Raw genomic sequence first — 26,706 nt, forward strand, 5'->3', positions numbered from 1 at the left:
GATGCCGGCGCGTTTGGAAGACCGCCCGGGCCGCTATGTTGCAAGCTACAGAGCGGGCCCGGCGCAGCGCCAACCGGCGGAGAGTGCCGGCCCCAGCTTATCGACCTGGCCAGAGGGTATGGCTCCTGGCCCGGGACCTGCCCCTCCCTACCCTCAACCGGAAGCTGGCTCCCCGCTACGTCGGTCCCTACACCATCGACCGCATCGTCAACCCTTCGGCGGTGCGTCTCCATCTCCCTACCTCACTCAAGATCCATCCCGTCTTCCATGTCTCGCGCCTCAAACCGGTAGCCACCCCCCAGGGTCCTCGACGGTGGTGACATGGTCTGGGATGTCGACCAGCTGCTCGCCGTACGCCGCAAGGGGCGTGGGTACCAATACCTGGTGGACTGGGTTGGCTATGGGCCCGAGGACCGCAGCTGGGTTCCCCGGTCCTACCTGGCCGACCCCGCACTCCTGGAGGAATTCTATCGGGCCCACCCCAACGCCATCGGACGGTCGCCCGGTGTCTCCCGTAGGAGGGGGGGTCCTGTTGTGGTTACACCGCCCCGAGCTGCCTCCCCGGCACGTTCAAGCCACTCCCCCAGCTCGGACGTGCCGGAAACATCCGAGCGCTCGGCTCGCGGTCTTAGACGAGCGCTGCACTGCACCAGGTGTTTACCATCATCCATCAGGCAGCCTTCTACAAAAAGCCTCCCAGAACGTCTCTCAGTGCTTCGACGTACTGAACCCTGCGGTGAAGTTCTGACAAGCCCTCCAGCGTTCCTTGCTTTCTGTTTATTCCCCAGTGTCTTATCTTCGTGTCTTTGTTTCCTCCCAAGACTCTCCCTCCGCGATTTCCGCGTCTCCCTCGTCCCCAGCGACTTTCACGTTTCTCCCCGGACCTCTCCTGCGATCTCCCCCCCCTTGTCCCTCTACCTGGACCCCTCCTTTCGGACTCGACTTCCCGGATCTCGGACCTGGACTTTCTCGGACAACCCCTCTTGGATCACGGACTGGACTTTCTCGCCAGGTGCACGCACATTTCTTCAACACCTCCTGGTCATTTACATACCGCACCACACATTGGCTAAAAACACTCACACATAGTTATACACGCAAACCACGGGACACCACACATAGTTTATTCACACATCCCACTAACAGAACGCCTTTTTTTTTTCACCATACATTTCCCTCCCACAATAAAACCTCCCTTTGTAGACTTAGAAGTCATCTCGTGTCTGTCTGTCTTGGGTTTCGCCACACGGGTCAGGTTCTGGTGCGCGAGCATAACATTATCCTCATGTTGGTTTGTTTAATAGCCTGATTTATCCTCATGTTGGTTTATTTTATAGCTGATTTATCCTCATGTTGGTTTGCTTTATTCTCATGTTGGTTTGTTTTGTTTTATAGCTGATTTATCCTCATGTTTTGTTTTATAGCTGATTTATCCTCGTGTTGGTTTGTTTAATAGCCTGATTTATCCTCATGTTGGTTTGTTTTATAGCTGATTTATCCTCATGTTGGTTTGTTTAATAGCCTGATTTATCCTCATGTTTTATAGCTGATTTATCCTCGTGTTTGTTTGGAGTGCAGTGCTGGCCTGAGGTTGGCTAGTATTAGTATTTGTTAAAGGGTTAGTGAGTCTCAGAGCCAGCTGCTTCAGGGGACTCTTTTCGGGGTTCAGTTATTGGGTTTTCAGAGCGTTAAAGTGCAATGTATTTGTTGGGCTTGTGTTTAAGTGCATCCAGAAATTTAGAGATCTTTTTTGTACCTTTATTAATAAATTATGAAAATGATCTATCTCTATTCTCTCTATCTCGTTCAGTCCACTTCCTCTTTTGCTGTTGACACGTTGCAAGTGAAATGATGAGGATAGTCCTAATATTGTGTGTGTGTATTCCTGACAACAGACTGGCAGGATTTAATTGTCAGTAAGTTGTTGGAATGTATTTATTTGATTGAGTGCTCATTTTCATGTGATAAATTGTTGCTATTTCTTCCCGTTTGTGGAAAGCAACTTGGCCTCCATGCCTCGGTCTGGCTACTCGTCTGGCTCACCCAAGAGGACGGTCAGGTCAGTCACATTGTGTGGGCGAAAAAAAGATATGCGTGTTCGATTTATACCCACTACAAAGACTAAAACGTATAGGCCCTGTGTTACCCCGCCCAAAGGGCATTAACACCCACAACTGAGTCATGTGTGGTTGCACTTTGTAATTTGTGACAAGTCCCAAGGGAAGAGCTCCTAATGCGCCCCAGTTCAGACACACTGCTCTGTGTGTGTGTGTGTGTGTGTGATTGCGAGGCAGACCGAGGGAAGGAAGAAAATTAACTATGCAAATAGGCTGTTCTAGTTTCACACGATGACCTTCCTTTTCAATATCTGAATCTCATACACGTGTACCCAGAAGGCCTGGTTCCCACGCCGCACAACCTCGCAAAGATGGGGACATGAAATGATGTGCGAGATTCCTGAATGTCCGTTAGACAGGCGGGGTGTGTGTGTGTGTGTGTGTGTGTGTGTGCAGACTCCGATGCAGACTAGCAGAGATCTGTGGAGAAACACACCACTATGTAAACCACTCAATCATTTCTCCTCAATGGGGCGACTTGACAACAGACGGATGTTTTTTTCTTTTCTTTTTTCATAACGGGTCATTACAGACGTGCCATTGTTGGATGTGAAGAAGTCCAAAACAGCCATCAACAACATCTGTATTCCTTTACCTTCTCAAATTAACTCTGAAGGCGTGCACACTATTTGTGCGTTGTGAGCTCACACCTACAGCTGATGTGTATTTCCCTGTATCTGATTAACCCAATGGTGTTTTACAAGGGCGGGAATTTATTCACTTCCTGAAGGTCATCATTCAATATCTTCAAGAATAAAGAGAATCCACTCCGTAAAGGCGTTATCCGCCTCTCAACCATAGACTTAAGTCATCTGTTATCTTATTATGGAATTGTGTCTATGAGGTTTGTGATATCTGATGTAGTATATACATTAAGAAAGATGGGGTTGCTTTTAGAGAGTAACGAATAAACAAACACACAAGTGACTCCAAAAAAAAAAGCTCTTGATTTAGTAGCACAGGGGTTTGAGCTTGTCTTTTCTCATCTGCATCGAGGCCGCTGTGTTTCTCATGACTGCTTTACACAGACCAGAATATGTTGGGATGGGACGACGTCACGTTGACATCCACCAGACACCTGCCTCCCAGTTCGGTCAGGACGTTTGGCCGCTGTGAACCAGGATAAACCCTCATCCTCGCAACGAGATGAGAACGAGCCTGTGCACATGGCAGACATGGACGTGGATCACGATGAAGAGGACCAAGTGATTCTCTCGAAGCTACGGCACCGAATGCATCGCCAGCCATTTCTTAAATCTCCATTCAGTGCAGGCTGCAGTCTCCTCCAATCCAGCCCCTATGGGACTCTATCTGTTGCGTGGGTCATCGCGTTGCAGAAACTGTCGTGTCTCCCCTCAAGACTTAATACTTGCTAAACCCACAGTTGCATCAGTACATCGGCTTTATCTGGCTTATTTTGGCAGAATTTTGTTACAATAAGTTGCAATGGGGGGGGGGGTGATTCAAGTTATTCAACAGTGTTGATATCGGCAGCATATGCGGTGGGGTGCTGAGCACCTGCAAATACCCAGACAGGCTGTGGCCTGGTCCTTGGGCATTCCTAAGTAGAGAACAGACTATAGTGAAACAAAGAGCGCTAACACAAAAACAGGGTATACACATGGGCTCGTTTTCTCCTTTGGCGAGTGGCATAGTACCTTGACAGAGGCAAAGGCAGCACCTCATTTTAAAGACTGAAGGATCTGATGAACGAGAGTAAACCAGAAAGGTGACAGATAGCAGTACTGGTCCCAGTTTGAATCCCTGTGTTACCACCAGCTTAGTCGGGCGTCCCTACAGACACAATTGGCCGTGTCTGCGGGTAGGAAGCCGGGTGTGGGTGTGTCCTGGTCGCTGCACTATCGCCTCCTCTGGTAGGTTGGAGCACCTGTTCGGGGGGGAGGGGGAACTGGGGGGAATAGCGTGATCCTCCCACATGCTACGTCCCCCTGGCGAAATGCCTCACTGTCAGGTGAAAAGAAGCGGCTGGTGACTCCACATGTATCGGAGGAGGCATGTGGTAGTCTGCAGCCCTCCCCGGATCAGCAGAGGGGGTGGAGCAGCGACTGGGACGGCTCGGAAGAATGGGGTAATTGGCCAAATACAATTGGGGAGGAAAAGGGGGAGGGGGATAGCAGTACTGGATCTGGGGGAAGTTTGGATACTGTTTTAATACCTTAGTGCTGTTTTCGCCAGCTCAGACCTTAATTTCATAAGGTTTGCAAAAGAATCCGATCCGACAGAACCCACTGATCCGACAGAACCCACTTACAACCACCACATAAAGCAGGCTGATTGCATAATACATCGCAGCCAGATTAGTGACAGTTTCAGAGAAACATGGGCAGCCATACATTGTGGAGCATAAGCGGAGCGGGGGAATATAACGGTTGCTAGGGAACACCATAAGAACAGACAATCCAATTCTGCTCCTCTGTTTTGCTCCGGAGGAGTAGGAGGAGGAAGAGAGGTTCGGCTCATAACACATTTAACAATCCATGGATGGTGCAATGGTACGACGCAGGCCCACCACTATTAATTTCTTGCTCCTTCGTGTAAACACAGCCTGGCAGACATCACTTAACCTTTGCGTTTTGACCTCCTACGCTCAAGTCCAACAGGAAATTGCGAACAGGATGAGCGTTGGGGAACGGAACATTAACCTGGTGTTCACCTCCTATGTCTGCCATGCTTGTCTAGTCTCCTCGGGATGTGCAAGGCCGGCCAAAGCCAACACCCGACCCGATTACATCGTAACCAATCCCCAAAAATCAGTGTCAAATAGAGTTCATTTCTGCAAACAAACTGCGAAGAACAGCATTTCTTCATGCAACGAAGGGACAGCCCAACAGCTTTAGTGTTTTCAGGGGTGAAATGCAAAAGCTGAGTACAGGGGACGTGGGAGAGAACATTTTGACAGGGTTTTGTTCCTGGAGAGAAAAGGAGATAAATGTGTGGCTTCCTTAGAGGGGGACTTCACCTTCAATACCTTTTAAAATAAGTCAGACTCAAACAGACATGACCCACAGGTCAGTCCCAGGTCCCGTCGGGGTTTGGGTATGAATGTCAAGTTGTGCTGTATACAGTGAAGAGACTCTGACAATATGCAGTAGTGTATTATAGTCAAAAAGTTGTTTGTTGGGGCGTGCGGATGGTGTGGTGGTCTATTCCGGTGCCTACCAACATGGGGATCACCGGTTCGAATCCCCGTGGTACTGCCGGCTTGGTCAGGCGTCTCTACAGATACAATTGGCCATGTCTGCGGGTGGTAAGCCGGATGTGGGTCTGTGTCCTGGTCGCTGCACTAACGCCTCCTCTGGTCGGTTGGGGCACCTGTTTGGGGGGGGGGGTGAACTGGGGGGAATAGCGTGATCCTCCCACATGCTACGTCCCCCTGGCGAAACTCCTCACTGTCAGGTGAAAAGAAGCGGCTGGTGACTCCATATGTATCGGAGGAGGCATGTGGTAGTCTGCAGCCCTCCCCGGATCGGCAGAGGGTGGAGCAGCGACCGGGATGGCTCGGGAAGAGTGGAGTGATTGGCTGGATGCAACTGGCAGAGAAAAAAAGAGGGGGGAGGGGGGAGGGAATGCATCCATCCATCCATTATCCAAACCGCTTATCCCGCTCTCAGGGTCGCGGGGGTGCTGGAGCCTATCCCAGCAGTCACTGGGTGGCAGACAGGGAGACCAAAATAAACATTAAAAAAAAGCTGTTTTGTCACTCGTAAAGATCCTTCTTTCAAATTTATAGGCATTCAATTGTTTATGTTCAGACTTTGGTTTTCCTGCTCTTCCACTAACACCAGTCCCACATCATTAACTTGCATAGAAGTCATGACAATGACACTACCTACTCCCTTTCTGTCCATTCATTGTGTACCACATTTGTCATGTCATGTTGGTCTATCATTATCCAAACAGCTCCTTCGGGCTCACCAGTCCCTGAGAGAGTCTCAGTAATAACAGCCCTGTTCCCATCAAGAGTGACTTTTCAAATGCACTTACACCCACAGGATTTCAGTGCTTCGGCACGGCCATTTATTTATCCATTGAAAAAGCGAAGATCATTCTTAAACAGGGCCAAGTCTAGGCAGCACGGTTATAAACTAGACCCTGAATACGTGGGTGTGCTCACACTAGTGTGGCCCTCCAGCATTTCACACAACCCCACCGGGGTATCATGCTCGGGATCAAGCTAGCATGAAAAATGTAAAGCCCCTCCATCAATCAATCAAACCACACAAAACAACTTCACTGAAGCCAGCAGATCCATTTATCCCGGTTACATATTTGGCATGCTACCCTGCACCTTTCTGACAACTCCATTTGTTATGGAGGTTTCTGGATATGCCTCCTCGCGGCGTATTGTTCAGGTTGATTGGGGGTGACGTCAAAGTGAATGGCAGGAATGAATGCCGTGGAATGCCACCGGATCTTCAATAGCAGGGAAACAATAACGCCACAACTCGATGTACGCAACTGGAAAAAGCAATTTATCATAGAAGGACACACTGCATTCCTTCAAGACAACTCTGCTGAGATGGTCTTTGCATCGTATGTGAGTGTGTCAGGTTTGTTGTTGGAAGTTGTGACAGCAGTAAAGCTTAAGTATGATTAAATCTGACTTACGTTTCAAGGTCCTACATTTCTAAACAACTGACCTCATTACTATTATCATGGGTGGCATGGTAAAAATAATAATAATAATATCATATTATTATATTATCATGAGCAGCACGGTGGCCTAGTGGTTAGCGCTGTTGCCTCACAGCAAGAAGGTCCTGGGTTTGAACCCCAGGATTGTCCAGCCTTGGGGTCATCCCAGGTCCTCCTCTATGTGGAGTTTGCATGTTCTCCCCGTGTCTGCGGTGGGTTTTCTCTGGGTGCTCCGGTTTCCCCCACCATCAAAAAGACATGCATGTTAGGGTCAATACTCCTGTCTGTGCCCCTGACCAAGGCATGGCAAGAAGAACTGGAGTAGGTCCACGGGTGCTGCACGACGGCTGCCCACTGCTCCTAGCCACACAGCTCGGATGGGTTAAATGCAGAGCGTAATTTCCCTACGGGGATCATTAAAGTATATCAAAATCAAAATTAAAAAAAAAACCATGACGACAACAACAGAGCTCTTTTTTTTTTGAAATGGCCTTGAAAACCCAGTTTTATTTCTGTCATGACAAAATTTTTATTATTTTCTAAAATGTTCCATCAAGCATTGAGGGAATCATGAATCAAGGCAGTTAGGTTCCTCATGTCACAATTTGAAAAGCATGTCAAGTTTTACGAAGTGGTCAGGGCATTACCAATAACCTGGGCTGTGAGGAGTCAAAGTTTGCCCATGCTCAGAGGGAAGTGCAAAGGACTTTGTACCATCACAACCAGTAGAAAATACACATAATCATCTTTAACTCAGCATCGCAGCAGCAGTGCTCGGCATTTACCATGATAACGACAGTGATTTTTATGTTCTTAATTCCGTGGATTAAAGTCCATCAATGCTGTTAAGCATTACAAACCTGAAGAATTTGCAGTAATCCTTCTCAAATAAAGCTGAGGTATGTATGCTGTTCCATATTCTTAAAACTCCAATGAATAATCACCAAACTATTTACACCTGACCTGTTATTGGTGAGTTCAGAACACAATTATCATTAAAAGTGCATTCAGTTTTTTGTCAGTAAAACATTAGACATAGGCATTTATGTTGACGTTCCCACTGTGTGACTATGCACTTCAATGCATGTACTATGTTAATGGGAATGAAATACCAGTCGTATGGCATCTATTTACGAAATTAGAGGTTATCACAACATCAGTTTCTGTGAAAACTGGCATGTCACTGCCACAAGTACCTCTCCTAGTATGCCGCAATAACAAATCCACCATTCATATTTTTCATTTATATTTTTAAATCTACATTTATGAACTTGCATAAATGCTTCCTCATCTCAAACTTGTTAATTTCTTTTCGTGAAGTATGGAACAATGTCTCCATTATTTTGTCAAGGAGACAATGTCTGCCCAATACTATACAAATTCTAACTCAGCTCACCTTGTTTTATTTACCCTCCCTGCGCCATCTTCTGGGAATCCAGTGACAGCTATTGGTGTCTTCAAAAGTCCTGCATTTTGGGGTGGTTGCTGATCAAAAAAGTGATGGATGGGATTTGTCATTTTGATGTCAAATTGCAACTGGAGCATCTCCCTGTCCATATAGCAAAGAAACAGACATATTAACCAATGTCCTTTCCTATTTACTTTTCAATTTATTTCCTACCAGACCTGGGTTTTGGGGCATTTTTTATAGGTGCGGTCTTCATACTTTGACCAGTCTGAAGGTCGAGCCACCACCGCACTAGCTCTATAGTTTAGAGGTGAAGGGGAGGCCCTCGTACATGTTTGCCTTGAGTTTGGCCCACTCAGCCAGCCTCTGAATGACGCTCTTCTCCTGGCCCAGCATGCTGGCTGCCTTCCGCAGCTTGGCCTCGTTGCGCTCCAGGTAACGTTCACCCTCGCTCTTGAGGAAGTTTAGCCGCTCACGGCGGCTCTCATCCAACGGGATGTCCTCGCTCATGCAGGGGTTGAAGCGGAAGTAGGTGTCGGGAGGCAGCAAAGCATCCAGCATGGTGTGCACCTCTGACAGTGGGATGGGAGGAGGGGGTTACAGATGCATTTCTATTTCATCTTCATATTTGAATTTCCATTTTTTTCATTTCACTTTTCTCTTTCTTTAGAAAGCAGTGAAACCATTTTGCTTGATGACCAGTGGGATGTATTCTGATAGAAACTGGATAATATGACTTGGTCGTATCTACAGGCCATGCCCCACAGAGGAATAAGATCACTTATCACAATGACAAAAATCACAATAAGTAAAATTACAATTTTCTAAAAAGTGTGTATTTGCAAAGGACAACAATTTTTCATACTTTTACAGATGTTCTGTGCAATTTCTAAACTTTGAGGCCCGACTCATATTCATTTTCCATACTTTTCCAGAGTCTCAACACTTGCGGTCTGCTAGAGACCCTGCACTGCATCAGCCAGGCAGAAAGGCAACACAGCAACACAGCATGCAACTGTATGTCTCTAATCTGAGATTTATAAATAACTGTGCAAGAGCTTAATCCCAATCAAACGGACAGATGTGGGCAGTCACACTTGCACTCACACACAAACACAATCATACATGTACAATTTGGTAACCCTACCCTCGGTGTCGGTGGCGCTGCTGATGACGTTGGTGAGCTTGGTCTTGAGGCTGGTGTAGGTAGTGCTGTTCTTCCCCCCCGTCTCAAAGCGCCCTGTGCCGAGAGACACCACGCACTGCACTGGCGTGTTGGGCCACAGGCATTTGCACTCATGGATGGCCAACGCTGTGGGGTTGTTTATCAGAAGACCTCCATCCTAGAGGAGACGGGAGGGAGGGAGAAAGGTCAAGGGGTTGTAGGAGAGGAGAGGATTTTTGCGCTTTTTGAAAAAAAAAAAAAACATTTGTTTTTCCGACTTAAATGAAGATAAAGAAATAAAAAGAAAATGCTCCACTTGATACTATTTAAATATGTGAGTATTGTTACTCACATATTTAAATAATATCAAGTGGAGTGGACTTTCCAACCAAAGTTAAAGTTCGCTAGCATTTGGGTGATGGCGATACGTCTTAAAATGCCTTATATTTTAGGATGCCAATGGCAGGGAAGGAGGAAAGACATGATTTAACCACTGCTATTAATTATGCGATATTAAAAACAACCTATAACCCGATGGCTAAATACATATTATCATGACACCAGCAACACCCACATGCTAATGAAATTATTCACGGTGAAAGCACAAATTGTATTTTCCATCAAGGGGTTTACAAACCGTGAGATAGATGACATCACGTTTCATAAAGTGGTTACAATTATGCATGCATTAAACGGTTCCATATGTAGAATTTGTTTGTAGCATAGTGTTTGTTGCTAAAAACATATTTTTATCCCATTTAAAACTGCCGTAAAAAAAAAAGAATTCAAATGAATTCAATTAAACTGAATTCACTTGTTGTGGGTGCCAACTGCAGCAGTAAGAGGCTTAGGCGGACACAGGGCCACATAAGCTTGGTTAGAGTAATGGAAGCTTCTGGGTCAGAGATGTGCTGCATTGGCAAACCTCTCTATAGTAGATACAAGAGGACCCTAAACCTTGGCACTGGTCATTTTGGAGCGCTGCCAAAACCTCTCGACCTCGCTCACCCAGAGCGCCCCACTTCCATCCAAGTAAATCTGAATTCAGGAGGGGGATGTTGTGTTTTTTTGCACTAGGCCTATATATATATATATATATATATATATATATATATTTTTTTTTTTTTTTGCAGAATATTTTGGATTAAATGCTCGAGAGAAGTGCCAGCGTAAATGATGTTAAAACAAACGTCAGAGGAAGGATGAAAGAAACCGGGCTGGATAGATGTTCGGACCACTTTAGTGTTCTCCGTTCTCTTTCAGTCACTCCGAAGTCCAGTCTTGGAGCTTAGCCGACCACTGACAGGCTTTTAAATTCGGGCTGCGCTTGGCCAAGACTAGACTACTGAAACAATAATGTACACATGGGGATCTGTGGGAGGGAGTATGGCACAGAAGATTTCTTCACCACCCCCACAGACTAGAGGGCAAGGGACACTTAAACTCCTCCACAGGGAGGTGGAAGAAATAAACTGCCAGTTTAAACATCTCCAACGTCAAAATAAGACAGCCCAAAATACCAGTCAACAAAATTTTTTAGATTTTCAATACAGAGCTCCATTTTTTTAAACATTTTTTAAAAAGTTAGCTAGTTTTTTTGTTCATTTGGAATGACTCTTAATGGGTGAAAAGGTAGCGATCAAATAATTTGCTCAAATTCATGCTCTGTCAGTTACAGCCAACGATGCAGAAAGGTTTGCGCTTTTTTTTGTGGATTTCTCCCCCTTTTTCTCCCCAATTGCACTTGGCCAATTACCTTCCGAGCCGTCTTGGTCGCTGCTCCACCCCCTCTGCCGATCCGGGGAGGGCTGCAGACTACCACATGCTTCCTCCGATACATGTGGAGTCGCCAGCCACTTCTTTTCCTCTGACAGTGAGGAGTTTTGCCAGCGGGACGTAGCGTGTGGGAGGATCATGCTATTTCCCCCAAACAGGCGCCCCGACTGACCAGCAGAGGCGCTAGTGCAGCGACCAGGACACATACCCACATCCGGCTTCCCACCCGCAGACATGGCCAATTGTGTCTGTAGGGACGCCCGACCAAACCGGAGGTAAAGCGGGGATTCAAACTGGGGATCCCCGTGTTGGTAGGCAACGGAATAGACTGCCATGCTACCCAGACGCCCCTTGTTTGCGCTTTTAATATGAGGCTTCCAAAAAGTAGTACGAGTGCATAAGGCCGAAACAGACTGTTCCATGTGTAAAGATGAAGCCTGCGCACTGACAAAACATCCGGAGGCTCTTTTGATGCTTCTGTTAAGAGCCTCTTTAGGCGCTGTCCTTTTGTGGGGGTTTTTCTCCACACATGGGACATTCAGTTACAGGACAGCTATCCCGCTGACCTTGGTCAACATCACCCATTTCATTCTTTTCACAATAACAAGTCTCATTTTATTCTCAAACTCAGCCCAATGTAAAGCTGAGACAAAGTCGGAATTGTAAAGGCGGTAAACTATTTTCTCCCGCTACTCCTCTAATCTGACCCTTGACCCCTCAACCCAGCGACTCCAATCACATCACACACACACACAAAAAAAAAATCAAAACGAACAGACACACACAAAGATACAACACAATTTACAGCACGCAAAGAGCAACACAATGTCACAGAAACAAATAAGAGCTAGAGACTCGAGTCTAGCTCTTATTTGTTTGTATTTGTAGCTCTTATTTGTCTGTAGCATGCAATGATTACCCAAGCGTGTGCATGTACTCATATTGGCACATTTAAATCCTTTCACCACCATTTACACCTCTGGCCCATGTGGTCCTTCCTTACAATTTTGTGTGTATGCATCCGGTGAGAGAGAGAGAGAGAGTGTGTGCGTGTGTGTGTGTGTGTACACGTCAAAGAGCTCAGATTTATAAAGTCTGTAAACATTATCATACAGCACCCTCCGACAGAAACAAAACCAATGGACGTCAGGCTAAGGTATAAGAACAATGGATTCGACAAAAGAGCCACACACTGTGCTAGTGGCTCCCAGCAATTTTACTTGAGCAAGGTTTCGATCTAACAGAGATCTCCATCAGACATTGTCAAATCACCAACGCAAAGCAGAACAAGCGATATATATACTCTGCGCTCCAATCCAGCGGCCGCATCCTTCGAAGGCTGCATTTGGAGACCGATTACGTCACAGCACGGCGCCAAGGCTGTCCAATTCCGACCGCGCCAAGGCTGTCCCATTCCGAGGACTCCTTCAAATACGGCCTTCATTTGTCAGAATGTTAAGGACACAACGGATGGCTCCTTCGCAGCCCAGCCTATCCCAACATTCACTGTGCGCTGATGATGATCAGATTTTTTTACACAAGTAAATGGTGTCTCCAACTCCAGCAGTGGCCGACGATTACACTTTTAAATCTAAGTATCATCATCATCATCATCATCAGTTCCGTAACCTATGGAGGTCATAGGAGCACAGCTGATGATGAGTATGGACACATTTAAAAACAGGTTACAAACCGTTGTAAAACAGCCTACGGCTAAGTTTTTGGTGTGTGTGTTTGCTTTGTATATTTTGATATTTGTATATTCTGCACCAACACCTGCTGATATGCATATTTATTTTCTGTATTTGCACTTTTATGATTGAGTTGCAGTTGTATTGTCATTTTATGTAAAGCACATTGTGTTGCCCTGTGTATGAAATGTGCTATATAAATAAAGTTTGACTTGACTATTGGGTTTCAACTCACTCGATTGCTAATACAAATGTAAAAAAACAAAAACAAGGGGCCTTAAAACCTCAAATTTTACTTAAAATAACAGGCAAAGTTACTAGACATTAGTGGTGCTAAAGTTGGCAAAATGGTCATCATTAAATGTTAAAACAATTAAAAAAAAAAAAATTTTTAAATTGAAATTTGTGGTTCTGTTTCCACTACCATTTGTCAACTGCAGCTGTCAAGGTTGCTAGGCGACAGGAGCGGCGCTTTGTGACGCAAGGGTAAAGGCGGGAACAGCTGGTGACACAAATAGGAAATCCTCCTTAGACCAGACCGTCTCATTTTAACAACGCTCGGTTTGGCCTTGGCGGTCTACAAAGGACACACCTTTGTAGACCGTATCCTTTAGAGGATGCGGCCCCTGAATTGAGACACACACACATTCATCACTCAGGTGTTTATGATAGGCATGATTGAGAGTCAATCTACTCTCAAACTGAGTTGGACTGTCTAATACTCCCACATGGGGAACAGAGCATGCCTCGATGAAAAAGGCAAAAACAACTAGAAACATCAAGGTCAATTTCCAACAGGAACATATTAAATCCAATACATAAGTTGAGTCAAAAATACATCATAAATCACATAAGTAATTATTATCCATCCACCCATTACCCAAGCCGCTTATCCCAATCGGGGACAGGCCGCCAGTCCAGCTCAGGGCCAACACATTCACACCTAGGGACAATTTAGTACGGCCGATTCACCTGACCTACATGTCTTTGGACTGTGGGAGGAAAGTGGAGCACCCGGAGGAAACCCACACAGACATGGTGAGAACACGCAAACGCCACTCAAAGGATGACCTGGGATGACCCCAAAGGTTGGACAACCCCGGGGTTCGAACCCAGGACCTTCTTGCTGTGAGGCGACCATGATAACCACTTTGTCACTGTGATGCCTAGTAACTATTATAAAACTATTATATAGAAAAATAGATAGAAAAGGTAGACTTTTTTTTTATTGTTGATCTTGATGTTTCTAGTTATTTTTGCCCTTTTAATAGAGGCACACTCCCATGTGGGAGTATCAGTCCAACTCTACTCTGATTGGTCCAGCTTGAGAGTAGATTGGCTCTCAATCATGCCTATCATAATCACCTGAGTGATGAATGTGTTTGTGTCTACATATCACTTGTTCTGGTTTGTGTTGGTGATTTGACAATGCCTGACGAAGATCTCTGTCAGATCGAAACGTTGCTCAATTAAAATTGCTGGGACCCAGTGGCACAGTGTGTGGATGTTTTGTCTGATTTTTGCCTTTAGTTTGATTTTTGATCCAGCACCTGTAAGAGCTTTTTTTGGATGTGCGTACCCTACACTCTTGTTTGTCCGCAAGAACAATGTATTGCCATGACAAGGCAGCACTGTGCAGTGAAAAACAGGTCAACTCTGATATGGAAAATCTGGGAATGAGTCTACTGTGCGCACGCGTGCGCGCGCGTGTGTGTGTGTGTGTGTGTGTGGGGGGGGGGGGGTTGATCAACTGCGATGGCAAAATTCTCCTGAGAAATACCACTGCATGTGTTGAAAACTGGGGTGGGAGTGAGACAGGTAGGCGGCAATGCAGCTCCAACACAACTCACTCACACTCCCAATTTTCTATCCCCCCCCCCCCCCCCCCCAGTCTCCTTTCCCTTCCATAAACACAGAAAACTGGAAACAGAGCCTTTTTAAAGAGATCGGAATGGGAACACACACACACACACCTTTTTTAAATAACAATGAGCCTCATTCATCAATCGTTAGTCGTTCGTATGTCCAAATTTGTTCTTACACCCCCATGGGATTTTTCAGCCCTGAGATTTGTCTCACAGACCAGTGTAGCGCCTGGGTAACCCCTGAATGTAGACAGCAATTGGGTGATTGCTTGTTGTAAGAGGTAGACAATATACGTATGTTAGGGGGAAGGAATTACAAATAATCATCAGGCTTTGTTTCTGACTGTCAGATGATCTTGAGAGCTACAAAAAATTCCATGGGTGTGTAAAAACAAATTTGTAAGTACCAATGGTTGATGAATGAGGCCCCTTGTTCTTCCACCTTTTTTTTATATCTACATTTCCTACAGAAAATAGCCCAAAGGACAGCATATTATACATCTTACAGCCTAGCAGTGAATTAAATTGCTAACTTCACCCATTTCAGAGCCAAACCGGTGACAGCCATGTGCATATTGATAACAATCTCACTATAACACCAGATTTGTGATGTTGTCGACGGTGGGATTTCTCTGGCAAAGTAACACTATGTTAAGCTAGGGCACTGGTCCACGAGTCTATAAATGGTAACAGGCACCACTGCCATTATTCCTCCAAGGTACTGCTGTGGGAGCAGAGTGGGAGCTGAATATCAGCCACAAGCCAACCTCTGGTAAATTTGACTCATGGCTGATATGTTTGTCCTGTTGTCCGCCACTGGAAATGTACCGATAACTGGGGAAATGTGGGTTGTGCCCACCATTGTGGGAGATGTCCATTCATCTGTTATCCAAGCAGCTTATCCTGACCAGGGTCGCGGGGATGCTGGAGCTTATCCCAGCAGTCATTTGGCGGCAGGCAGGGAGACACCCTGGACAGGCTGCCAGTCCAGCACAGGGCCGACACATACACACCTAGGGACAATTTAGTGCAGCCGATTCACCTGACCTACATGAAACTGGAGCACCTGGAGGAAACCCACGCAGACACAGGGAGAACATGCAAACTCCACACAGAGGACGACCTGGGATGACCCCCAAGGTTGGCCAACCCCGGAGTTCGAACCCAGGACCTTCTTGCTGTGAGGCAACCGCGCTAACCACTGCGCCACCGTGCCGCCTGTGGGAGATGTATAACATCGGGGGGGGGGAAATAGCTTCCTGCCCTGATCTGGATGAATGAAGAGGGAGTGTGGCTGTCAAAGGCTTATCAAGCCCACAACTAGCCGGCTGTTTGTTGTACGTAATCCTCATTGCAAAGAAAAATCAAAGCCTAAATCAGTAAATAGGCAAAATGGGATTAGGGATTAGGATCTTCTATTGACCATATCAATCCAAAGGCTGTCTTCTGGGAGTCCTTTATTAGATGACAGGGGAGAAAGAAGAATGGAAAGGGCATATTCTGCCTGGGGTCATCAAATTCAAGCTTCTCTGAGGCAGGCTTAATGCCAAATGTTGCCACAGAGACCATCGGCTTTAGACAATCAGACCCCAAGTGGTACCAAATAAACTGGAATACATAAGGGAATTACGATAATCCTACTTCAATATCTACATCTTGCTTTTTAGGATCTTATCAGATGCTTTTAACCAGAATGACTTGCAGGGAGCACAGCTGAATTGGTTTAAATTTAATTGTCGCTAACATTACAAGCTGCCAGAAATATGGGTCACAGCTACAACAAGCTAAGAATCCTGGCGACAAGTATTCCTCTATGTTCAGAAAGGTTATGTATGATGGAGAAGCACCACGCAATTAAAAAATAAAAGACTAAAGGGTAAAAAGCTTTGTTTCTTGATGCTTCTCCTGGTTTGTTTATCACTGGCAACCGTGTGCAATTTTTGAGGAGGAAAATAATCTATACGAGTCTGGTTGAAGAGGTTTTAACCACAAAGTGCAGCCTTTTGAAAGCAGTTTTAATTACCTGAAACACAGGTAAAATTACCCAGTCAATATCGACTTGACAGAGAAAAAACTGCCTCCATTAACTAATTAACTGCATCACTCATCAATGTGAAAATTCAAAGGGTTGGAGTGTGGCTCATTAGGCAGATGGCCAGTGAGGCTGCTATTCAACATAGCACTGCACAATTTAATATCGTCTCGATCCATCATCTCATACCGCGTATCCACCAGAAGTGCAGGCCAACTTTACATCAGTTAGTTGACTGACACTCATCAGGCGTCACCAAAAATGGGGGAGTAGGTAGGTGTTTAGTGTCTTGCTTATGGACACTTTGGCAGGGTAAATGACTGGTGATGGGCTCTCGTGCGCACACACACACACACACAAAATCCTGATTCCTTGCGGAGCTAATTGTACCAATTAACAGATTGCCTTCAAGGTTAGGAGAGATTTGAACAGTGTGAGGCGCACATCCATCCACTTCAGTCCTCTGATACTGACTCACACACACACACACAACAAAATTAATGGCATCTGGTCTTGGCATAGCCTCTAAGGAAATCTAGCTACATAATGGATGTGTATTGATTGGTTTGATTCCCAGGATATGGTTGTTTCATGCTAAACTCCAGTGGTCTGAACAGTATTTCATTTTGAGAGATGGGCTGTGGAGATCAAAATAGCGATCTGAGTCACAGTTCATATTAATAACACAGAGGAGGGTTTTGATCACATTTTTGTGGCATCACTGCTCACATTGCTTTCTTATCGCTCCAACTACACAGTGAGGGGACAGCCATGTGATCAGCCCAAAGCTGGTGTCATAATCATTGTACATCTGGTATCACAGCTTACTTTTCAAATGGTATTCAGAGGAGGAAGAGACTATCACAAACAAAACCAAAACATTATTTTGTCATTGTCTGCCTTAAAAAACATTATTTTGCTGTCATTTAGTTTGCAAACGGTAACGAAACTCAAAAAATGGACTACATGAAACCCAGCCTAATAAACCCAAGTCTCTAGGCTCTGTTTTATACCTGGTGGAGGTCTTTGCCCAGGACAAACTCCTGGAAGTAGCCTGGGGCAGCAGAGGAGGCCCGGATGGCCTGCCACAACTTGTGTTTGCAGTCGCCCGGGTAGTGGGACCTCACCCCCGGCATCAGCCTGTAGTTTCTGAACACATAAGCCTTCAGGGGCAGACCCCTGTTCACAACAGTGCTCACTGCCGACACCTGGTTGCCAGATGAGGTAAGCACAATGAGGTAAAATGTCTCCATTCCCCTTTATAAAAGGTTTTTTTTTTTCAAACTGGTGTATTTCCAAAGACAGGACAGGGGGTAATTAAGACAAAAGAAGAGATAAAAGCAGCTGGGAATTAATACATTATTAATTTGAAGACATGGGACTGATGAACACATTTGTATGAGGTGTTCTGAGAACATTGGCAAAAGAACATGCTGAATTAAGATTTGTGCATGTTTCTGTCTGTGTATTGTGGAGCAGGAAAAAAAGGGGGGCTTACTTTAGGGCAGTTTGGATCTCTGGCACTTTCCACCATAAGCCCCTCGCCCATCCTTTCCCTAGAAAGAATCCGAGGAGAAACTTGAAACAAATTTGGTATCATCTGTTCCTCTATGATTTAGTTATTACCAACACCAGAAGGGAATGAAGAACGGTAGGTTGGGAGGAATGATGGCGGGACAAAGGAAAAGAAACACAGAAAGAAGAGGTGTAAAATTACAGGCAACATGGAAAAAATTAGGAAAGTGAAACAGAAAAAACACATAATAGGGAGAGAGAAGGGTGGGAAGAGTGTCCCGCTGACTGACTTGAGGATATTCTCCCAGACTTCACTGTCATAGAAGGCATGGCTCCAGCCCATCTTGACTGTTCCCACGATGACATTCTGCTTGAAGACGTCTGAGCCCAGTTTCCTGTACATGTCCTCACATTCTTCCAGGGGGATCTGGAACACCCCCAGCATGAACGCCAGGATGGCACCTACAGCAGAGAGAACAGTGTGTGTAAAACACAAATTAGCAAGCAGGTGATTTGAGTGGCAATATAAGTGACTGGCCTATTCAATATTTTGGAAAATCGCCTTGTTGTAGACTGGGCAGGGGAGGGGGGGGTCTAGAGGGTAGAAAGGGAAACTTTTTGCAGTAACATCACTGAGAACGTCACTTTGATTTCTCTAAGTACTTTTATTTTCCACTTGTGTTGAGCCAGCAAAACAAGTAGCTTGTTACAAGAATAAGTGTAAGTGTATACTTGTCATATATGACAAATAAACTTGAACTTGAACCATCTGCTCAGTAGCCAACAACAGAGTACTGTGGTTATACTGGCTAACTTCCAGGTTTGAATGTTTGTAACTGTATCAGTGAAGCAGCATAATGTTCAAGAAGAGCATAGATGCTAAGCACACCTGAGCAACTATGCTCCCATACCTAAAAGACACCCATACTTAAAATGGGTATGGGTGTATGGGGAGTATGATGCTTTAAAAAGGAAAAAAAACAGCGTCTTGATGAGTAAAATCATATCTTCACTCCCTACAGTTACCCTCAATGAATTTGACCCAAATGAAATGTCAGACCTTCGAGTTGATGATCTGTGCATATTTCTGCACAAAAATTATGTTTAGTATGTGCATGTGAATTGCTGTTTGCACCAATTCAAGGGGAATATGGGGTTGGGGCTGGAGGATAAGGGCACAGACTATGTGAAAATAAAAAAAGAGAATAAAAACAGGAAAAAAAGCATCAAAAGGTGTAGCAATTACCTGTACTGACACCACAGATATAATCAAACAGCTGGTGTATAGGTTTTCCGGTCAGGTTTTGCAGTTTATGGAGAGTTTGCAGGGCCACCAGTCCCCTGCAACCAAGATGCAATACATTAAACGGCTTTACAGAGCCAGTATGAGTGGACTATATATACACTACCGTTCAAAAGTTTGGGATCACCCAAACAATTTTGTGTTTTCCATGAAAAGTCACACTTATTCACCACCATATGTTGTGAAATGAATAGAAAATAGAGTCAAGACATTGACAAGGTTAGAAATAATGATTTGTATTTGAAATAAGATTTTTTTTACATCAAACTTTGCTTTCGTCAAAGAATCCTCCATTTGCAGCAATTACAGCATTGCAGACCTTTGGCATTCTAGCTGTTAATTTGTTGAGGTAATCTGGAGAAATTGCACCCCACGCTTCCAGAAGCAGCTCCCACAAGTTGGATTGGTTGGATGGGCACTTCTTTGAGCAGATTGAGTTTCTGGAGCATCACATTTGTGGGGTCAATTAAACGCTCAAAATGGCCAGAAAAAGAGAACTTTCATCTGAAACTCGACAGTCTATTCTTGTTCTTAGAAATGAAGGCTATTCCATGCGAGAAATTGCTAAGAAATTGAAGATTTCCTACACCGGTGTGTACTACTCCCTTCAGAGGACAGCACAAACAGGCTCTAACAGGTACTATTTAATGAAGATGCCAGTTGGGGACCTGTGAGGCGTCTGTTTCTCAAACTAGAGACTCTAATGTACTTATCTTCTTGCTCAGTTGTGCAACGCGGCCTCCCACTTCTTTTTCTACTCTGGTTAGAGCCTGTTTGCCATGCCAGTGTTGGTCTTACATGGTAGACTTTCACGATTCAAAAAAACTTTAAAATAGACTTTTACTTGTCCTTTTTTTCTTCAGATGCATAGAAACAAGTTTGCAAATGGGGTGAGATTATTTCATTCGTTCTAAATGGAGTTGTATCCTTTTTTTCCCCCTCCCAGTGTGACTTTACCTTGTTCCCCCTCCGTCGATGGCCAGGACCCTAATTCCTCTGCCTTTGACTGGGTCATTGTAACCCACCAGGGCCAACGCCTCTCTGACGGCAGCCTGGAGAGGAGGATTTCTGGCCTGGCGCAGACGCAGCAGGCAGGGTAGCACTCTCTCCTAGTGAGATGCATAGCAAGGAAGATGAAGCAAAGATGTTATAATGCACTGATAAATTTGAGAAGTACCATGTGGCATAGGGAAATCAATTTTGTTCCAGAATAAATAAATACAGAGAAACAATGAATAAATGCAAGAGATTATCATTTGTATCATCATGTGTTATAAGTACGGTAAACTATGAATATCTTTTCCTAGACACAAACAGGCTACCTATCAATTTCTATCTGAAGAAAATAATTTCTAAATTTAAACCATATTATTCTGCAAATAATATCTTTACATTGCAGTCAAAGTTTTGAATCTGCATTTGTGAATAGCAAATCACATGTGGATTTGGCTTGCATTTTGTTTAGGGATTTTTGAGACAAATTAAGCAAGTGAGATCAAATCCTCCAATCCACAAATTCACTTTTTCACAGAGGAATTCACTTTATCCAACCACACCACAATTTGCTCTGCATCAACAACTGCCATCCAGTTCACCCAAGGGGAGGAGGGAAATACAGACAAGACTGACAGGGTGTAAAGAGGCAAAACATAAGTAGCTAATATTCACCAGGAAGGAAATAAGCATTTCTTACTGTAGTTGCAATGACAGGGTATTTTTTTTTCTCATGTACAATTTAAGAAGGTAATACTATACTAGCTTTATAAATTCCAATTTGTAAAGGCTTGTGATTTTTGTCAGTATTATGCAGCTCAAATAAATACACAGAAATGAACACACACACACACACACACACACACACACACACACACACACACACACACACACACACACACACACACACACACACACACACACACACACACACCGACCTTGATGGCTACACCTCGTGTCTCAGGAAACTCCAGGAGATGGTAGCTGAGCTCCTCCACTCGACTGGTGAGGAGCCTGATGTCGATGACCCTCTGCAGGCCTTTCACCAGAGCTCTAGTCCTGTTGTCCACACTCACCCTGGCAATGATCTGAACGAGAAATGAGCCACCTACAGACTCCCCACCAAAGCAAAGCCACTTGCTTGGTTGTTGTGAGAATTTCTCTCACAAGACCCTCTTTTTAATCACCTGCAGAGATTCTGTATTTTTCTGTTATGTATTTTATTAGTGTTTCAATAGATCCAATTCTTTTTTATCACTGTAAAAATAACTTTTAGACTGAATCGTTTTATTTACTATTGTAAACATCTTACCTTCTCCCTTTGAGTCAGCAGCAGTTTCTTGGCCTTATCCTCTGCCTTCTCCTCCTCGCTCTCCACCACTTCCCCTGTCTTGGCCATGGTGACCTCTTCCAGGGAAGATGGTGAGGACTTGTCTTTTTCATTGGTGATGTTTTTGGAGTCCCCCCTGAACTTGGGGACCAGCGGTACGATGTAGCTGCCCACAAATGCCTGAACTCTGGGCCGAGGGTAGGACAGATAGTGAGTGAAGCCTTTCTTAGAAGAAGCAGAGGGTGGGGGGGCAGAAGAAGCCACACCTTCGATTGTGGTGGAATCTGGGGAGGGTATTCCAACCGGAGGGCTGACTTTCTCCATGGCAGGCAGAGGGAGAGGAGAGGCAGCTGCTGGTTCCACAGATTTGGCCTCTGCCACAGGTGTCAGATGAAGATGGTGCTCTCCGGTGTTCTGAGGACCCTGGTTGAGGATAGGCTCATCAACAGGGATTTTCTCATCCTCCTGCTGGTGCTGCTGCCACTGGCTGCTGCTGCCATCTTCCCCCTGTGTGTGTGTGTCGGTGCCAAAGTAGCTGTTGACATGCTGAGCCAGTGTGTTGTAGGTCTCATCCATGTTGGTTGAGAGGGCTGCAGGGTGGAACAGCTGCAGAGTCTGTTTGGCCACAGTGGAGGAAGAAGTTGCTGCAGACTCACTAGCCATAGATGCTAAATTGGACTTGGATATTTTGTTGGCAACAAAAGGCTTCTCTGCATCCGGATGCAGTTTTTTGTCTGGCTCTTCCTCAGCTGCTTTGTTCTGGTTTTGCTCTGTTGGTTTAGTGGCCGTGTTGCTTTCCGCAGCAGGCATGGCAGCAGCCGTGTCACTGGAGGCTGGGGGCTCTGCTTTGACCAGAATTTTGTCCACATGGGCAGCACCAACTACAGAACTGCCAGGCTTGAGGCGAGAGATCTTGGAGATGAGGTCTGTACCGCCGACCGCTTTGGTAACGCTGTCCAGCGTGGTCCTGATCCGCGACATATGAAATGCTAGCTCACGGGGCACAGCAATGGTGGCTATTAAAGTGTTCAACAGTAGTCTGGCCTACAGTCTAGGCTTGAGAGGGCCTATGTACACCAATGTGCCATTCTGACAGACACCCTGCCATGGGTTACAGTTGCTTTTGTGGACTCTTCATTTTAGTTGGCAAAAAGTTTTGGTCCATGTTACAACGATATCTGGACAAAAAAGAAGAAAGAAAAAGGAATGAAAAAAAAGTATCTCAAGCTATAATAAGCACGGGAAATGTAAAAAAAGAACAGAAATAAAAATGTGGAAACCAAGGTGAGGTACGATAAAGAGGACATTTTATTAGTCCCAAAGGAAAATATTCCAATGTCACAGCAGCAATAGCGCTATGGATATAGAATACACAAATTATATATAGGATACACAGCATGCACATGTATAATGGCCATATCTTCATGGCAGCAGATAATGTGCAAATGGCAATAACCACTACGTGGTAATAGCTCATACTCTGGTTGTACCCAGAGAGTATGAACTATTTTTTGTTCTATTTTATTTTATTGGAAAAAAAACAATCAAAATACAACATACATATTTTAAACCAATAGGGAAACAAAATATTTCACAAACCCATCGAACTCTACAGAATCAAAGAGGATAAGAATTAAAAATTAAAACACAGGTAGACAAGACAGAAAAATAGTGTGGTAACCTGCAGGCTTTGGCATGACTTGCAGCCTACAGACTCTCCACCAAATCAAAGAAATCAAACAAAAAAATACACATATACCAACCATTCACGCTACACTATTTAACCAAAATCCAACATCATCCTCCAATCACAATAAAAGTGCTCCCCTCCACAATTAACATCTCTTTCTGTAATACTTTTAAAAATATTCCACACCTCAGCTTTCCTCTTTTGATAATGGGCTATATTCCTCCTTAGCTTAACAGCAAACCTTGCATGGCTTAAAATATAATTTAATAAATTAACATTACATCCTTTCACTTTGCCAGTCACCCCAAAGTATGAGCAAAGTATTAGAGTATGAGCTATTACCACATAGTGGTTACATAGTGGGTACATATGTACCCAGAGATCCATCAAATATAAATATACAAATGTGATATGCATATATACATAGAGGAGATATACATATGTACTGAAATGTACAAATATATACACTGATGAGCCAAAACATTATGACCACAGGCTTAATATGCTGTTGGTCCTCCATGTCCCGCCAAAACAGCGCCGACCCACCAAGGCATGGATTCTACAGGACCCCTGAAGGTGTCCTGTGGTATCCGTCACCAAAACATTAGCAGCAGATCCTTCAAGTCCTGTAAGTTGCGAGGTGGAATCGCTGTGGATTGGACTTGCTGGTCCAGCACATCCCACGGGTGTTCAATTGGACTGATATCTGGATAATTTGGAGGCTAGGGCAACACACTGAACACATCAGCATGTCCCTCAAACCATTCACAAAAAATGTGTGCAGTATGGCAAGGTGTGTTATCCTGCTGAAAGAGGCCACTGCCATCAGGGAATACCATTGGCATGAAGGGGGTGTACCTGGTCAGTTTAGGTAGCACGTGTCAAATTGACATCCATATGAATGGCCGGACCCAGGGTTTCCCAGCAGAACATTGCCCAGAGCATCACACTCTCGCCACCAGCTTATCGTCTTCCCACAGTGCATCCTGGTGCCATCACTTCCTCCAGGTAAACGGTGCACATGTACATGGCCATCCACGTGATCTAAAAGAAAATGTAACTCTTCAAATCAGGCGACCTTCTTCAACTTCTCTATGGTCCAGTTCCAACACTTGTATACCTAGTGTAGGCACTTTTGATGGTGGACAGGGGTCATCATGGGCATTCTGACCAGACTGTGGCTACGCAGCAAGATGAGATGCACTGTTGTGCTGTGACACATTCCTCCTGTAACCATCATTAAAATTTACTGTGACTTGTGCCACAGTAGACATTTTGTCTGTTCGGACCAGACTGGATAGCCTTCATAGCCCTCATGCATTGATAAGCCTTGGGAGCCCAACACCCTGATGCCGGTTTGTGGTTTGTCCCTCCTCAGACCACTGTCGGTAGGTACTCACCACTGCTGACCAGGAGCACAAGCCTTGCCGTTTCAGAGATGCTCTGAACCAGTCATCTGGCCATAACAATGTGGCCCTTGTCAAAGTCATTCAGGTCTTTACTCCTTCCCATTTCTCCTGCATCCAACACATTGACTACGAGAACTGATTATTCGCTTTCCATCTAATCTACTCTACCATCTAACTAAGTTATTTGATTCAACTGTGAGTGGTCATAATGTTTTGGCTCATCAATGTATGTATAAATGTAATACACTGTAGGTAAAAAGACAGCCAACAGAGGGCTCAGTCCTGCCATTAAAATACACTCCACCCCTCCGTGGTGACCATAGTAACCTATCAAAACAACATAGCGGATGTTGACGCTCAATATTTAAACGTGAACCTGTCGACTGACGACAGCGCTGAAAAATAATATTTCCATTAATCTCTCGACTGGATCTCAGACAAAATATAAAGCAAACAGCTCAACAACGAGGGGGGAAAATGGAGGAGGCTCGGCTGTCCCCCAGTTTGAGTTTCGCATGTAAACAAGTGGTGAATGGCGACTCAGAGGGTTCTAACACCAACCAGGGGATTACTGATGTTTGCTGGGTGGCTTGCAAAGACTTCACCGTCGAAGTGGGGAAGGATCAAATCGCGGAGTACATCCGCACCTGGGAGGTGCACCCCAGCTGGCTGTTCAGCCTGGAGTTCCTCCGTACGGAGGACGAGGGGTACCGCACCCTCCACCACTACCGGTCCCGCTGGAGCATCCCTACTCCCCGGACACCCATACCCAAAGCGACGGCCTGCGTCTACTTCGTGATCGACGTCTCCAAAATCAGAGACCAAACTTTGCCTGTGCAGGTTAATTTCCAGGTAGAGGCGAACAGGTCGGTGCATGCGGCCGGTAAATCCAGATTCAGGGAGAAATGGCTGAAAGACGTCGTCGAGAGCAAGACGTTACTCCGGGCCGCCATCGATTTCTAAACGGACCCGGTCATGTTTGAAACCCGCAGCCCAGTTAACCGTAACATGATGGATTAAAACAAGTCGTGTTAAACTCATTGGGACTTTTCAAGTATGAATCTCTCATTAAACGCTGGGTTTGACTCTGTAAAGGGGCACATCGAACACACGGTGTGTGTTTCTCAGCCAAACAGTTGCTTTTGGAAGCCGCTATAAAAACAGGTTGTCGCTCGTTAGCAATCCGGCTAGCTAGCGCAGTAAAACAGTAGGTTTTCCAGTGCAGGCCAAACACATATACATAAACCACCACTCCTGCGTAATAATGATCCGTGAAACACACGCCTTTTTTTAAAATTGAGAAATGCTTCTTACCCTATCAAATAAAGTCCACCTTTCCCATGATGAAGCGCTTCATTCAGGTTGGCACTGCCCATTTGTTGACTGGAATAACCAGACAGGAAAAAGGACGGAAGTGACGTAGCTGTTTTGTTTTTTTGCTGGATGACGTAAAATTATCTATTTATTACACTAGATGTCAGCAAAATCAGGCCTGACATGAGGATCACAAATGATGATGTATTGCAGAGGGCTGAAAATTCAAATATTGATATCTATTATCCAGTCAGGACAATAGACAGGTAGATAATGTATTGTATTATTTGTGGAAATGTGTTGCCATAGCCTGTATATCAAAAAACAAGTTAATTATATACGAATACAATTTCACATTTGCACATATATACACCTCCATACAGAAAGACAGTGGTTTCACTGGAACTACCATATACTACATACAAATATGCATGCCATTTAA

The 26,706-nt window shown here is 44.9% G+C and overlaps 2 protein-coding genes across 5 annotated transcripts; one reads left to right on the top strand and one right to left on the bottom strand.

The window, feature by feature from the left end:
• Positions 1–7,268: 7,268 nt before the first annotated feature.
• On the bottom strand, positions 7,269–26,332 carry pnpla8 (patatin-like phospholipase domain containing 8). Of its 4 annotated transcripts, XM_056276529.1 has the most exons (12): positions 26,265–26,323; positions 24,400–24,585; positions 21,834–23,029; positions 21,460–21,609; positions 20,486–20,637; positions 19,472–19,566; positions 18,516–18,687; positions 18,209–18,266; positions 17,724–17,918; positions 9,329–9,524; positions 8,513–8,753; positions 7,269–8,322 (listed from the first exon to the last, which is right to left on the bottom strand). In XM_056276529.1, exons 3-12 carry the CDS (start codon positions 22,830–22,832, stop codon positions 8,166–8,168), a joined length of 2,415 nt encoding a protein of 804 aa, XP_056132504.1. In that variant the 5' UTR covers positions 22,833–23,029; positions 24,400–24,585; positions 26,265–26,323; the 3' UTR covers positions 7,269–8,165. The 4 variants fall into 4 exon arrangements, with proteins under 4 accessions (XP_056132504.1, XP_056132505.1, XP_056132503.1 ...); XM_056276530.1 differs by lacking the exon at positions 24,400–24,585 and having other exon boundaries at positions 18,209–18,318; positions 19,472–19,502; positions 26,265–26,332; XM_056276528.1 differs by lacking the exon at positions 24,400–24,585 and having other exon boundaries at positions 26,265–26,332.
• akap14 (A-kinase anchoring protein 14) lies at positions 25,347–25,913 on the top strand. Its single transcript, XM_056276532.1, has one exon. It carries the CDS (start codon positions 25,428–25,430, stop codon positions 25,911–25,913), a length of 486 nt encoding a protein of 161 aa, XP_056132507.1. The 5' UTR covers positions 25,347–25,427.
• Positions 26,333–26,706: the final 374 nt, after the last annotated feature.

Source organism: Lampris incognitus, chromosome 3 (assembly GCF_029633865.1).
Source record: "Lampris incognitus isolate fLamInc1 chromosome 3, fLamInc1.hap2, whole genome shotgun sequence".
Lineage (NCBI taxonomy): Eukaryota > Metazoa > Chordata > Actinopteri > Lampriformes > Lampridae > Lampris > Lampris incognitus.